Below are 15,782 nucleotides of genomic sequence, written 5' to 3' on the forward strand. Positions count from 1 at the left end.
CAATAGATAGCACCATAGACACATCTGTAGCATTCTTAAAGAGAAAGAATGACAATTGAGAGGACTATGATGCCATCTACCCTCTCTCTGGCAAAACTATCCCATTCTTACTTTTATCAGAGTGTAACTACAATAAAACCAATACTTACCTCACTTTAGGCTTATTTAAGATACATGAAGATTTGGTTGCATTTATATATTGGAAGCTATTATCTTTTCAACTTCTGTCTCCAGAAAAACTTAAAAAAACACCAAAATATTTTCTTATTTTACTTTCATAAACCACTAAAAAACACTTTATGCAAGAACAACTTCTTAAATTCTTATTCATTATTCTGATGTTATTTATGATATTTTAATGGTTGCTAACAACCAACCATAAATGCTATTTAAGAAATTAACCATCTCTTAACATTTTTTTAATGTAAAAATTTGTAATCAGCTTATTTGTACCTTCCAAGGAAGAACTTCCCCCAGGAGACGAAAAAGTATAATATAATCCTCCATTCAAACTACCATACTTACCAGTTTTGCCTTAATAGCCCCAGAATCAACACTCTGACCAGTTTTGGCATGTAGCTGAAGTTGAACAGCATGGAGTTGTAAAAGCTGATCATGCACTTCCTTTTCCAATACTGCTTTCTCTGCCTGCGTTTCTGTCAGTTCAGACTTCAGATCAACTAACTGTGCCTGTGAAGATATAAACCATCACAGCAATTAAAGCAATGATTAAATAGGGTCATCAGAACTTGTTGCTATGTATCTGCTGTACACAGTGTAATCCAGATGAATACATGCTGTCACATATTCCTCTGAAACTTAAGCACTGGATCATTTGCAGGCTTTTCTCCCCAACTGCCACAAAATTCATTCACCCACAGACCCAGCATCAAACAATCATACTGCCAAAACTAATTAATAGCTGAGTTTCTCCTCATACAAACAATGGCATGTGATGCTAAATCTTACTGAAAAAAACTTGATCAAAGTAAAATGACAAATATTAATGCAATGCTGAAATCAAATAACCCAATTTACAACTGGTCTATTATCAACAGCTTAACTGAAAAAGTAAATGAGGTAGGCAAACCAGAAGCCATGAATTAACATGCTAAAATGAATTCGTAGAAAACCATGAAGAGTTACTAACTCCTTAAAAAGTAATTTTGAAACATTTTAAATACAGTTTACATGTTTATATCTGGAATAAAAGAACAAGTTCTAACATGATTACCAAGTTACTTGCTATCCTTAAGTTCAAGTAGCATTTTATAAAATAAACTACATTTACATAAGCTTTAAAGCTACTATTTGCCAAAAAAACCCACAGATTATGATCTCCGGGGATTTTTAGTGAATTCCCAGAGTATATTTTTCTTCCAAAATTTGGAACTAAAGAGCAAAATGGAAAACCCACCAATTCTTAAAAAAATCGTCTCACACTAAAGCAGGAAAGCAGGGTATTTTAGATATTTTAACAACATTATACCAAAGTTCAAATTCACAATGAATATCAAGTTGCAAGACAACACTAACCCTATTCAGCTACGGAAATCACTGCTTTAGAATGTCTGTATTAGTTTAAAAAAAAAAAAAAAAGAAAGGAGGAAGGGCTTCACTATCAGTGGGGAGTACTTACTGAGTCTAACTTTAGGTACATAATTTAGATGGACAGCCTCCTTAAACTTCCAGCATAATTGAGGCATAAGTAGGCTCTTCCAGAGGTGAATCAGAGCACCTAAATTAGAGCACAATTTGATGAGATGTGTCAAGCCAATCACCAGCTTGCTGCTGTCAAGAACAGTATGATCTCCCTTCCTGACCCCTGTGTGGCAGGTGCGTCTGCCCAATGAAAGCAATGCTTCTTGGCTGCTCAAGTGTGGCAGCTCCTGGCTGCCTTTGTTCTCAGGGCTTCACAGTACTTGGGGCCTTTGGCCCATGGGAGCCGCCACTGACTGCAGGTCAGATTGGGCCCGGGTATAAATGGAGTCCCCTGGGGGAGCCACTGGAGCTCGTCCCCTGGAGCAGCACGCTGCAGTCAGGGACTCTCCCCTTGGGTCAGGACGCTGCCCAAGGAAACTCTTCGAGGGGTCTTGGGTCGGGACGCTGCCCTGAGCAGGTCCTCGAGGTTGAGAGCCCTCACTTGTCAGGTGAGTGATAAAGTGTTTTGGGTTGCTGTTAAACCCTAGGTAGCAGGGCTTTGTAGAGCGTTTGGGGTTGCCATTAAGCCCCAGGGAGCGGGGCTTTGTTCTGCATTTTGGGTTGCCATTAAACCGAGAAAGTTGTTCTCGTCTCCTCTCACAGACATTCAAATTTACAGAGAGCTAGTTAACTGTGTTAATAATTTTTTTTATTATTTTTGGTGGTTGGTTGTTTATTTGAGAGCATCCGTAACACCCTAGTTTTGCCCTCTTACCCCACATATCCAGGACTGGAGGGTGGGAGATGCCTGCCCATGAGCTCTGCTAATTTCAGACTGGACTCCCCAGAACTGCACTGAATCACCTATCCCTGTCCACTTAGATGGAGCCTCAACAGATCATGTTAACATCTACTTTTTGGCAAGGAGTGGGGCTGAATGCACTTCCACTCGCCAACTGCTAGAATGACAAAAAACTTGAATAATTTGTAAACCCTCACAGAACTTTAAAGAAGAAACTAAGATGACGTTTAAAATACTACAAAGCCATATAACTTTAGCAAAACGAGATACAAAACTTTCCCCAATGACCAGCCATGACATGCTAAAGTCTCCTAGGGATTACCTACCCTCAAACAAAAGCAGACACACACCTGAACTAAAGTAGCTAAAGAAAGTATCACCAGCATAAGAGGTGATGATATAGTATAGAGCAGATAACTAAGACCTTAACAATGAAGGCACAGTTTGACACAGTCACAATTTCACATAATGTAAAATTATATTACTTCTACTTTATTATTGTTATTATTATTATATAATGTATAACTGTATTACTTCCACTTTTAAAAAAAAGACCACTAATACCTTTAAACAGGTACTAACAGCTGACATGCTGACTTTTATTGCTTTTTTTTATATACACACACACACAGAGACATTCATCCATTCTAATTCAAAAAAAGCCTGGAGAAGCAGAAAGTGGCAGAACAGATAAATTACACCAGTTTAATATTGTCCAGCCTCACCTAGTAGAGAATGGCATTTAAGGGACAGAACAGAGTTGTGGGGAGGAAAAAAAGAAGTTATTTCCCTGTGCAAATTATAAAGCAGTGAGAATGATGGCTACCAGTTTTGTGACATGAATGATACTCCAAAGGGATCACAAAGAGACTGTCAAACTCATAATAAAAAAATAGTACTCTGCATATGACCTAGAATGTAAATTCATATCCTGCTGCTTTAATAAAGAGAGTAAAATGAGAAATGGTATGAACACACATACTAGAAGTAATTTCTTTACACATTATGAAAAGTCATAAATCTATTCCAAGGAACAGATGCAGATACACTAGTCACACCAAAAAGCAAACACAGTAAGCTGGTTTCAAATCTTGTGATCTACTTCTATGAAGGCTGACAAATCTTTACATTATTTCACAGAATCATAGAATGGTTTGGGTTGAAACGGATCTTAAAGATCATCTAGATCCAACCCCCCTGCCATGAGCAGGGACACCTTCCACTAGAACAGGTTTCTCAAAGCCCCGTCCAACCTGGCCTTGATCACTGCCAGAGAGGGGGCAATCACACCACCTCTGGGAAACCTCTTCCAGTGCCTCAACAACCTCACAGGAAAGAATGTCTTCCTTATATATAATCTAAATCTACCCTCCGTCAGTTTAAAACCTCATCCTATCACTACACTCCCTGATCAAGAGTGTCTCCCCCACTTTCACGTGGGTCCCCTTTATGTACTGGAAGGCCACTCTAAGGTCTCCCTGGAGCCTTCTCTTCTCCAGGCTGAACAATCCCAACTCTCTCAGCCTGTTCTCACAAGGGGCATGCTCCAGCCCCCGATCATCTTCATGGCCTCCTCTGGACCCACTCGAGCAGGTTCATGACCTCCTTCTGTTGGGGGCCCCAGAGCTGAACACAAGACCCCAGGTGGGGTCTCACAAGAGCTGAGTAGAGGGGGAGAATCAACTTCCTCAACCTGCTGGTCACCCTTCTCTTGATTTCACAGAAGTTCTGCCTTTCTCAGCTTGGCCAGCTCACTTAAATCTCCTTTATATTACTTTTACTAGCACTGGTTTTTATCCACATTCCCTTCCCTTAGAAGGGAATCATATGGAAAGACCATTGGAAATTCAACAGCTCTACATTCAATTTTGGAAGCTACTCAGTAAAAAATGAAGGCAGAAATAGCAGAGGAAATGATGAGCACAAACAGTAACTATTGGTAAGGCCATTCCTTCCAAAAGCACCATTCACTGCATAAGGCAGGTGTTCTACAGAAGAAGATGATGCCAGATATTTTAATTATGTTTCAATTTGCATAAGCACAACAAGGATAAATTAATGTTGCACAAGCAATGGTACCAATCCTTTAATTGGTGGTAGTTTTTTGGATGTACTTTCCAACAAGACTGTTGAATGACAGAGGTAATGTATTTTGAAGGTCACCTGTGACTGTTCTACAATTTGTGGAGAAGTCAGTTGGGGCAGAAGTAACAAACACTCAACCAAGGGAGTCCACTGAGCCTCATAGTTAGGAGAGATTAGGAAGAGCTACCAAACAACAAATAGAGAACAGAAACTTTAACTGGGGAACAATAGGGGCAGAGGTTGAAGAGAGGTAGCAGGTTTACTTTCATAACATCCTTTAACAGTAACTTGCTGATTGAGCCAAAAGAGGAACTCTTCTGTATTTAGGGCAGTATACCACTGTGCAGATCAGCAATTATCACACATTAGCAAGTATCATACTGCAAGGTAACACCTTAGTTTCTCTCCAACTCATTTGTGAGTCTATGCCCCAGGGAACACAGAGTATCAGGACTGAACTATGGCTCACGGAAGTATGATTTAATCATGAAAACGTTCATCTAGTTCTACTTGAAACAAGCAGACAGGACACAAGAAAGATGGAATTTGCACAGCTCTTCTTTCTTTTTATTCTGACACATGTTGGCAAGGTCAGTGCCTTTTGAGATATGCTCATTTGTCTCTGACTCACTGAAGTCTTGGATACTTTTCTCTGACCAAGATCTGTAACTGGAATTCAGTGCCCATGGCAATGGGAAGTGCCTGGTATGGGCCTTACAACAGAAGCCAAAGCTTACTGAAAACAACCAGAAAATAACCAAATTTCTTCTTTATTAAAGGAAGTCAGGCCTCTTGTTTCAATGATCCACTTTTGTCAACTCTCGTCCTCATCATGGACCACAATCACTAACTGTTCCTGAAGTGTTCTGAGAAATGCTTCCGTTCAACACTGGCTGCTGACTGAGAACTCAAGAGAAGTTTTGTAAAGGAGTCAGCATGGAGAAAACTAAGAAAAAAAGAACAGCATTACTGACAGAATCACTTATTTTTCTAAATACCTCATTCAAGCTTATTCTCCACTTTATCAATAATTACTAGACACATTACTGTTAATTTGTTTGCATTTACTGTCCCCATTAGAACCCATACACTGTCAACTATACAGGACATACTCCTTGGTTTCTTACCTTTATTTTCCTCATGGTTCTGAATAAAAAATAAACCAACCTTTAAGACTGATGTGATCTCCCTGGGCTGGGGGGAGAAAAGGTAATTCTGTAAGCCTGTTTTTTCTTTTCTTCCACAGAGTACCAGTAAACACATGCTATTTCAGAAAGAGCTACTGCTTCATATTATCATGACACTGCTCTGTAATCAAGCTATCTCTGAACTCTAAATAAAAGTCTACAATTCAAGTAAATTACAGAGCTTAGTCAAATTAATCAAATAATAAAACTCAGTATTTGTCTGCCAAACAGTAACACACAGATGATACCTGAAGAATAGTTTTTAAAAGCTAAATATTTACTAAATTTTTGGTCAGATTTTGCCATTTACCAGGTATTTTGTATTTCAGAGATTACACCCATGAAAATTAAAACCAAAATTCAACTGAAATAACCCAAGACTTTACAAATTACTTATTTTTTTCCCCATGGGAGATAAAAGTAAATAAATCATGGCATTAAGCAACAGATACTTATTCCACAGAGCATTCAAAAATATTATTGCAAAAATTAAAAAAAAAAATTCTCTAGGCGAAACAATTCAGACATAATGTACTTCTATTTTTAATCAACAGTTCTTATTTCCTGTTCAAGTAGTTATGAGTTACCAAAAAGTTCTGTTTGTTATAAACAATCTTATGCTAAATATGTATTTTAAAATGGCAGTATAATAGATGTCAACTTAAATACTGGGACTGACTGCATTTAAAGTCATGGAGGTCTTAAAATCTTAACTAGTGTTTTTCATTAGGAGTCGTAGAACAAAATGCGGAACAAAATATCAGGTCTCTTCCAATTATTTTATATCCTATCATATAACTTTTTTCATATGATGGTCTGAACTCTCAGAAAAAAAAAAATCATTCATCCACCTACACATTTTTCATACAAAAGTGATCAATACAATAACTAACCAAAAATAATTTATTTCTATCAGATCTCAGAGCCATACTCAAAGATACTATGCTGTTTGCACATAGAAATGAATAAAAATGTGGACTTTGCCCTGAACAACTTATAGTGTAAATACGTGAAGGACATGATGAATAAATGTAACATGACAAAGAAGTACAAATACAGACATATTTGTGTACAGAACCGCACAACAGGAAGTAGACAGATGGCATGCTAAAACCACAAGTTACCATTTCTCATAACCATCACTGCTTGAATGAGGCATTAGAAAATGGCAGTATCACAACCTCCAAGTTTCAAAGCATCAGAGGGAGCGCACAGAGACTGAGAAAATTTCAGAAAGTGGGACCACGGTGAGTAACATACCATGTTAACAGGAAACAATCTACCTCTCACTACTGAAAGAGAAACCAGTTGCAGGGGGGTGGGGGCAGAGATGGCATTGTCAGATAAAATAATGACAATGTTTACAGCTTTGGGAAAAGCTTTTTCAGTTTCTGAGCCATCATTCCAATAATTTCTGCAGTACAGACAAGATTTTTATTTGAGCTAACAGCTATGAAAATATATCTAATACTTATCCATTGCCCAGACATGTGGACTCAAAATGGAGTCAAACTGAATTGGAAAGCTAGGTCCTAAGTCTGAGTAATCCTTGGACAAGGCAGTGCCATTATTCCCCACACCAAATAAAAATGAGAAGATGACCTGAATTCCCTCAATGTCAAAGTGTAATGAATGCTTTTCAAGGCTTGTAATGATGCACTTTTCAGTGTATCAATTTCTAGCTCAAAATAAGACTAAGCATAATGGACATATTAGAAAACACATAGATTTTTCAGCAAATGAAAGCTAAATACATACAAAAATACCCATCATCTTACCAGCCTCCAGTGACTAAAAGTCATAAGCCAAGCACTCATCAAATGCCTTCCTTAAAGATTTTTTTCATTTTCCTTTCTTATCAGGCCTTTAGGGTACACCTAATTCATTCTCATGCTGAGACTTCTAAACTTACAAAGGTCTGAAAACTGTCTTTTTTAAATGAGACATGATTTTTTTCCACCATATCATCTCTAGATGCCAGCAGCCAGGACTTGAAGAAACATCCAACACAAGGAGACTAGCAAAAACAAAAACCCACAAAACCTGGTACCATTTCATTATTGTTTCATAAACAAGGCAGTCTAGTACTATTTTATCTGTATGTGTACATTTCTCCCTATTTCACCTTCCCTCCCTGCTGATTTGAATTGAATCCCTTTTCAAGATTCAAACAAATCCATTAGAGGGGTAAAGGTGTGTAGGATTAAAGTTCCTACAACAGACAAGTTTTGTGCAAAACAGCTGCTCAGTAGGAGAGAGTGATGGATTAGTGCCCTTGTGGTGGGAAAAGTGGGAAGAGGGAGAATTTAGCTAGTTTGTTTAATCTACCCAGAGATACGGGTAAACAGCACATGTCCAGTGACGAGCTAGCGACTGTGCTGCTGCCTCTACTCCAGCCAACCAACCAAAACCAGAGATAAGTGAAAAAGCAAAGGGCACTGTGGCATGGAAACTCACTGATCATGGGAAAGAACCGTGGGTGCCTGAACTGGAAGGTCTTAGTGACTTGAGAAAGTGCTTGGCATTTGCATTAGGACAAATAATTCCCTGCAAATCAGTAGGAAGTAAGATTTCACAAGCTCCATTGCTTCTGTTCCAAATAACACACCTATGGTATGTACATATTTATATATATATATAATATATATAATATACATATATTAAAAAATAGATTTTTTAAAATTTTATGAGGTCCCTATGAATCTTGCCATAGTATCAAGCCAAAATTCATAAACAAATTAAGTATATGAGGTGTTTTTACTTCTTCAGCAGCATGTCCTTGTGTAATTTATGCTAGATTCCAGAAAGTTTACCAACGTATGTATTTACATATTTAACATTCACTCCTGATGGGGCCTATTAATATTCTGATTTAAAGGCTGAAGGTTCTAGGATCATGAAACACACCAGAGCATACTACAATGGTGCAATTACTCTGTGGCTTCTGCCCCAGTATATGCAAAAAAAGTAACATAAATATCAAGATACAACACTAGCATATTTGTGTAACATTACATTTTGGGGTCATTTTTTTAAAGTGAGGCAAAAGTAGGTTAAAAAAAACCCCTAATTATGCTTTACAAACAATGAAATCATTATTCCTAAGTCTTCCCATAACATTACACAACTAGAGGACAGAAAACAATTTTTCAGGATGTGACAGCTGTGGCTCCTACAGCCCGAGGCCTAAACATATTCACAGACACCAGATACACAAGTGGTGTTGCTTCAGCAACAAAAAAGCCTGTTGTGCACAGTTATGAACTGGGCAGTCCACATACTAATAAGTTTTCATGGGGACCCCTACCTTTGGCATTAGCCCCTAGATGTGAAGTATCCAAAACTCTTAAGTATATGTTTCTCTAATTGCTGGAAGAAAGGATCATCTCCATTATCTCACCAGTGTCACTTCACTGCTTGGACTACAACTCTCCAAAAGACAAGAACACTCTAACTTTCTTCAGTCTTGACTATTTGATTCTTCTGCCCATTAAGCAGCATCTGCTGCAATTTTGCAGACAACACTATTAAGTTTAATGGACTGGTTTGAAAGAGAAACCATGAAACAGATCAGAGCCTTATTAACCTCACTGCGCTCCTTGCAATACTAAACAATGTGACAGCACTGTACAAAATGTGAGTTTCTGAATAAATGATACACTTGGGAACCATAATTTTTGTTGATAAAAAACCTGGATGTCAACACAACTGAAGAATGCTTACCACTTGTCAATGAAGAAAATGACTAGTCTGTTTCAAGAAACTGTTTTAGAGGACTGTACTTACAATTTTTTAAATTAAATTAAACCCCTTTATTTCATTATTATTGTGAACTCAAAAAGGACCTATGTGATGTCAGTTTTCAGTTAAAGCTTTAAATTTAGCAAAATGGTCTTTATTATGTGGCTAATAAGATGAATGACAAAACTTATGACTACTGACTCCCTAAATAAACCCTACAATAGTATAGCTATGTAGATGGTCTTAGTAAAAATGCAGTGTATGAAACTGAACATATAAATGAATCAAACTAATGTAGTCCACCTTTAATATGTTCCATACAGAACACAAAGTACATGAGACATCTACAGATGAATTGCTCCATTTCTCAGATTCCATTCAAGTCCTGACAAACCATTCAGGAAACTGGTCAGCAAATTAAAAAGATGCAAAACATTCATACTTTTATATCTTCTCTGCTGAAGACCATCCGGATATGTAATTATTTGCACACTTTTCCTCCCAACAATTAAAAGATAGCATAACAATAATATATGTTAAGCATCTTAAAAATTTTGTTTTCATTCACATAAATGTATACATGAATCAACATTTATATGCCAGTCAGAGCTTTTCCCACTCTATCATCAAAATACCTGTTACTGCAGCAACCTATTATTGTTTCCACTTTGCCTTACGTACTGTTTCTTGTCACTGTTTTATTGTGTATTTGACTGTGCAGTTCTGTTTGGACCTACAGAAGTACAAACTACTACTTTTTTTTTTTTTTTTTTTTTAAACCACTGCTTATATACTTTGCTGCTGGTCCCAAATTTCTGTCTGCCTCACAAAGACTTTTTCTGCAGGTTGCCCATGCTTTCAGTTGTTTATTAAGACGACACAAATCCATTTTTAGAAGTCATAATGGTAGTTTTATTATTGCCATTATTTTGAAAGTTGTATTAGCTATGCTAAATAATTCAGTAAATAAAACTAAGAAATATAAACTAAAATACTGGTTCCCTATCACTTACTCTTTGGTAACTCCCAACAAATGAGGCAAAGAGGAAAACACTGTACTACATACTGACTGAAACTAAAGTAAACTAGTTGAACTCATATAGAATTCCAGAGCTTCTGATACAGGAAAATATGAAGTAAGTATAGGTGACCCCTTTAAAAAGGGTGTAATTACTTTGAGAGAAGTCATATCTATCAAGCTAAAGACAATTTAGTGTGTAAGCCAACTGAAAAATTTATACAAACCTGTACTTCCACTCCCCAAATATCTGAAAATATCTGAAAACTGCTCACGTTTTAGGATATAAAATTAGCTGCATCAAATCTCATTCAACTCATTTTCCAAAAGGCCACGTTCTATTTATTACCAACAGATTTCTATTCCAGAAGATAAAAAGGATTCAGTTAAAAGTACAATTAATAAAATAGTATCTCAGTAAATACTGGAAAATTTTACAACATTTGAAAAAATTAAACAATTTACTTTTCTTATGAAGTTATTGCAACTATGCTCCCAGTTTTATAGACACATCTGTCATGGGGCAAAGGAATATCTTGGTCTTCAACAGGTGCATTTCTCACTACAAGACAAAGGAGAGAGGGGAAAAAAAATCCAAACAGACCCTCGTAAGAAGGTGTGTGGTCCTACCTTGGTTTAAAAAGTACTGCCAAACAACAAAGCAGGAATACAATTCTGCAGTGTGCTCCCTAAGACGGACTTGCACACTTTATGAAAAGTCACCATGCACAGAAAGCCACCTACATTTAGGTTTCTTGGCTTTCACTTTGCTAGGGTTTTTTTATAGGCATCTTCAGATTACCAACATAATACTACATATGCTCTAGCTGATGCACTAACAAGTTACTTACAGAAGAATTCACCCTATAGGAACGTGTTCCTCTAAACCTGCTGACTGATTCCAAGTTCATGAAGACATAAAACTACATAGGCGATTAACTTCTTAAGCATATACTTAAACGTTTCACTTAACTTGTACATTAGCTTAACACAACTGCCAAGATACAGGGTGTGTGCTCTACCCGACGTTCCTTTCTATCTTGTTCATTTAAAATTACAGAATCAGGCTGGCAGTCAAAGTGCTAAGAGTTGAAGTCTTCACTGGCACACTGACCTACTTCTTTTACTTCTACAAAAATGCACTATACAGAACTTTTATTTTTTGAAATAGACATTTAGACAACGTTGGCATCATGTAATTTTTTTCACCTCAAGTGACAGTCAAACAGGAAAAACAAGTCCTATGAACTTCCTCTCAATTAAAAATCTACTGAAATCTTACACACAGACTGTCAGCCTGCACCTGCTGATTTAGAATGCTTTCTGAGAGACGGAACATCATAAAAAAAATCTCCTTTAAAATGTCTGTTGTCTCCTTTTGTTCTGTAAGGCCTTAGGCCCTTACTGTCCTCCTCAAGGTACACTTCTTTTGTTCATACTAAAGTGAAGCTGATCTCAGAGAAGGTGGCTTCTATCACCAAACACTTTTTACTCTTTGACAAGCTACTTAATTCAACTCTGTCCTACTGTGACCAGCAGGAAAAATATGAAAACAAATCCTCCCCCCCTTTTGTTTAATTAGTTTAATTTAAGACTGCAAATGTTACTAGCACAGCAGTATGTTTATAACCTTTCAACACCCTAAAGCACAAGTAAATTTACCTGCCTGCATCCCCCGTGCATCTACATACCTTCAGGTTCCTTCTAAAAATAACTCCTGAACTGCCAGCATATAACTCCCTCTTTGGAAGCTACCGTCCTCCTGGAATACTTCTTCCACAGTTCAGAAACATCCCTCATACAATATTTTACCTAGACTCATCTCTCTAACAGTAGGTATACACCAGCAATGCCAACACATTTTTCACCTCCTATAGCAGGAGCTTCCATCCACCAAACCAGCTACATTGTGTCTCTTAAAAGCAATTGTATCAATCAGAGAATGCTGATAAAGTTGATGAAACCAAGTCTGAACCACATTTCTTTATTCTTGTCTGTAAAATTATAATAAGATCTGACAATTCTGGTCAAGAAAATGGAACCCACAAACAACACAATGATATTCATAATTTTTTTTTATTATTGATTTTCATTTAGGAAATAATATCACTCATTCTGTAAGACAACAGCAGGCAATTGCAGCTGCAAAAGTCTTTTAACAGTCACTGACACATTCAAAGTATTATTTTAAGCCAAATAAAGGCATATTTCTGAAGACGGATTTAACTTACCAGCTTGAGTAAGTGTTTGTATGTAAGTAAACTATGACTAATGACACTTTTATGAGAGTGATGAAAGCTTTGTATTAAAATCTACAAACACTATGAAGTTACAACTGTAAGCTATTAAGCAATGACTGCAATTTTAAAAATTATATGAAATACAGTAACTTGCATTATAAAAAAAGAGTAAATCAACGGATCACATCCTAAACTCCAGTATTAATGTCAGTGACTTCTTTCCAAATATGTAACTGTATTCTTCATTTTGGACAGAGGCTTTTGATCAGACATCTGTGCACATAAAAAGGCAAAACACTCGTTCTCAACAGAGCAGCTCCATCTTTTGGAGACTAAAAGGCAGGTTTCATTTCAAATTTATGACTCTGATAATCATGAGGTCCTAAAATTAACAACCTTCAACACAATAGTATAACCTTCTAACAGTCTGTTTAGAAGATAAAAATTCCTTTATAGGTGTGAGGTCTAACACTAGTATCAGTAATAAAAATATTTCACAAAAGACTTTTTATTCACTTCTAAAGCAAGCACTCTGGATTCTCAGTATCATTTTATCAAACAATTACTTCATGCTCTTAGACATATACAATAATTAGGCTATTACAACTATTAGCTGTACTCCTTTGCTCTTCAACTCATTTGAGACTGAGGCACAGATCTTCAGTTAATCAGGTGCCCCCAATGACTTATTAGATACCAAAGTACCTTTCAGGATCTGAGTTTTATCACTTCCTTTCAAAATATTTAAGCTTGAAACAACTTTTCAAATAAATATTTACCAAGCATCAACTCATTCTCTTAAAATAATCTGAAAACTCATTTGTTTTACAAGTCTGTACACAACACCCACCATCCCTGTGTAATATGCAATAAATACTGATTATCTAGTATAAACTCATAAATCTTACTTTACTACGCCTACACAATTAAATCTGCTGTACAGGTCTATAGTATAGACACATACCCAATACTAAAATGTATATAACAGCATAGCAATATAAACACAAAGAATACCATAAGCGTCACTACAGTAAGTATTCTGGTGCAATAAAGACTGCAACGAAAAAAGCTCCTTGTTTAATGAGGTTTTTGTTCTACTCTGAAATATCCTGTCCCTCTGCTAAACTCTGTGGATTATTTTGCATAACAATGTCTTCATACCAGGAAGAAGCCTGATTAAAGCCAAAGCCAATTTACTTTGCTACCTCCTACAAGGTAGACCTTCAGAAGAGCAGGTTACCGTTTGAAGGCTCTTAAATTCCTTTATTATAACTAAGTATAACACAAAGGACTGAAAGAACTGAATTCTGCAGTTTACTTGTCTACTGAAGATCTTACAAAGCATGTACCTTCATGGTTTTGAAGAAGTTTTTCCCATTACTCCCATATATCTAAAAGTTAGTAAAACAGTAAAAAGTAATACAACCCTAAAAAGCATGGCCTACAAGAGATACTTAAGAAATTGGAGGGGTTTAGACCAAGGAAAAACTAACTGAGGGAAGACACGTCATGACTGTAAAGTTCCCCTGACTCTCCTGCCAGAGGACTTCAATTCTTGCACAGGTCACAGGACCTGCAGTCCTGCCTCTCAAGCAACATCAGCACCAGCCAGCTTGGCTCCAGCTGATGCTTCTTTCCTCCCACCCTGACTAAAATTCTGGATTAGGCATGAAGAAAACTTTCCAACAGTAAGAACAGTTATCATTCTCCTCATAGAATGTGCAATGTCTGACATGAATTTCCTGACACTAAGCCTGGCATTTGATCCGCCTTGAAGTATGACGGGACAAGAGGACCTGTCAAAGCCCACCCCCAATCCATTTTCCTTTTTCATTTACTTGTAAGCAGGAGTAACGCCCTCATTCTGACTACTGACTACAAGCTTTAAGCATCTCGATCACATACAAGTCTTTGCCCGGTTTTCAGAAGGCCTTCTAAATTCACTAGGGACATAATGCAAACAGAAGACCAGTCAGCGGCATCCGTTGCTCAAGACTGCTGCTTTCAACATCAAAGAGAACTTTTTTTGGCAGGCACCGCTTCATGCCCACGCCGTAATAACCAAAACCAGAGGACCGGCACAGCCGGGCCCGAATCCCGCGGGGCTGGACGCCGCCCCCCAAAACGCGGGGCCGAGTTAACCCCCCCCAGCCGCGTACCAGCACGGCGCCCAGCAGCCACGGGGCGCAGGACGGGCTCTCGCTGCCGCCGCCGCCACGGGCCGGGCACCTCCCCGCGGGGCGCGGCGCCACCAGCCCGGCACGACCGCGGCGGCAGGAGCCCACCGCCCCCCACCTCGGAGCAGCGCCCCCCTCCCCTCACCTCCAGTTTGTGGTTGATCTGGGACACGGTCTGCGCCTTGTGGCAGAGCTGGGCGAAGCAGGAGCTGAGGCTGGTCATCTTCTGCCGCCCCTCGTAGGTGATGTCGGCCTGGTCGGGGTCGATCTCGCCCAGCAGCAGGTCCACGTCCACAAAGGCCTTGTCAAACTCCTTCTCCAGCACCTCCAGCCAGCGGAACATGGACACCCCGCCGCCCGCCGCCGAGGCCGAGCCGGCCGCACCTCCGCCGCAGGCCGCGGCGCCCGGCCCGCAGGAACCGCCGCCCGCCACCGACATGCTGCTGCTGCTGCTGCCGCCGCTGCCGCCGCCCCCTCCCCTCGAACGCACCGGCCTCCCGGGCAGGGCAGGGCCCGCGCCCCCGCCTCAGCCGCCCCCCGCGGCCCGCTCCCACCCCGCGGGACAAGGCAGCAGCGGCGGCGGCGGCGGGCCCAGCCCGGCTCCACCGGGGCAGCCACGCAGGGACGCGAGAGGAATGTGCCCGGCGCGCATGCGCGGCGGCGCGGACGGGCGGCTTGGGAGGCGGCGCGCGTGGCCCGGCGGGCAGCAGCGCGCGGCTCGTGCTGCCTGCCACAACTCCAGGCGCCGCCAGGCAGCAGCGGCCGAGCCCCGAACTCCCGATCGCGGCCGCCGCGCTCCCCAGCCTGCGCCGCCAGGGGGCGCTGTGGCCCGGCTCGGGCCGTGAGGGGGGTGGCGAGGCCGCCCGCGCCCCTGTCCCCCGTCCCGGTGCC

General features: G+C 39.7%; 1 protein-coding gene across 2 annotated transcripts in view; it reads right to left on the bottom strand.

The window, feature by feature from the left end:
- Positions 1–15,548, bottom strand: part of GOPC (golgi associated PDZ and coiled-coil motif containing) — a 28,692-nt gene extending 13,144 nt beyond the window's left edge. The window contains exons 1-2 of one of the 2 annotated variants that reach the window (XM_074896196.1): positions 15,037–15,548; positions 526–690 (exon numbers count right to left, since the gene is read on the bottom strand). In XM_074896196.1, coding sequence (XP_074752297.1) covers positions 526–690; positions 15,037–15,330 — 459 coding nt within the window. In that variant the 5' untranslated portion in view covers positions 15,331–15,548. The remainder of the gene's footprint in view (positions 1–525; positions 691–15,036) is intronic. The other variant, XM_074896195.1, reaches the window with a different exon arrangement.
- Positions 15,549–15,782: the final 234 nt, after the last annotated feature.

This window comes from Athene noctua, chromosome 1 (assembly GCF_965140245.1).
Source record: "Athene noctua chromosome 1, bAthNoc1.hap1.1, whole genome shotgun sequence".
In the NCBI taxonomy this organism is placed as follows: Eukaryota; Metazoa; Chordata; class Aves; order Strigiformes; family Strigidae; genus Athene; species Athene noctua.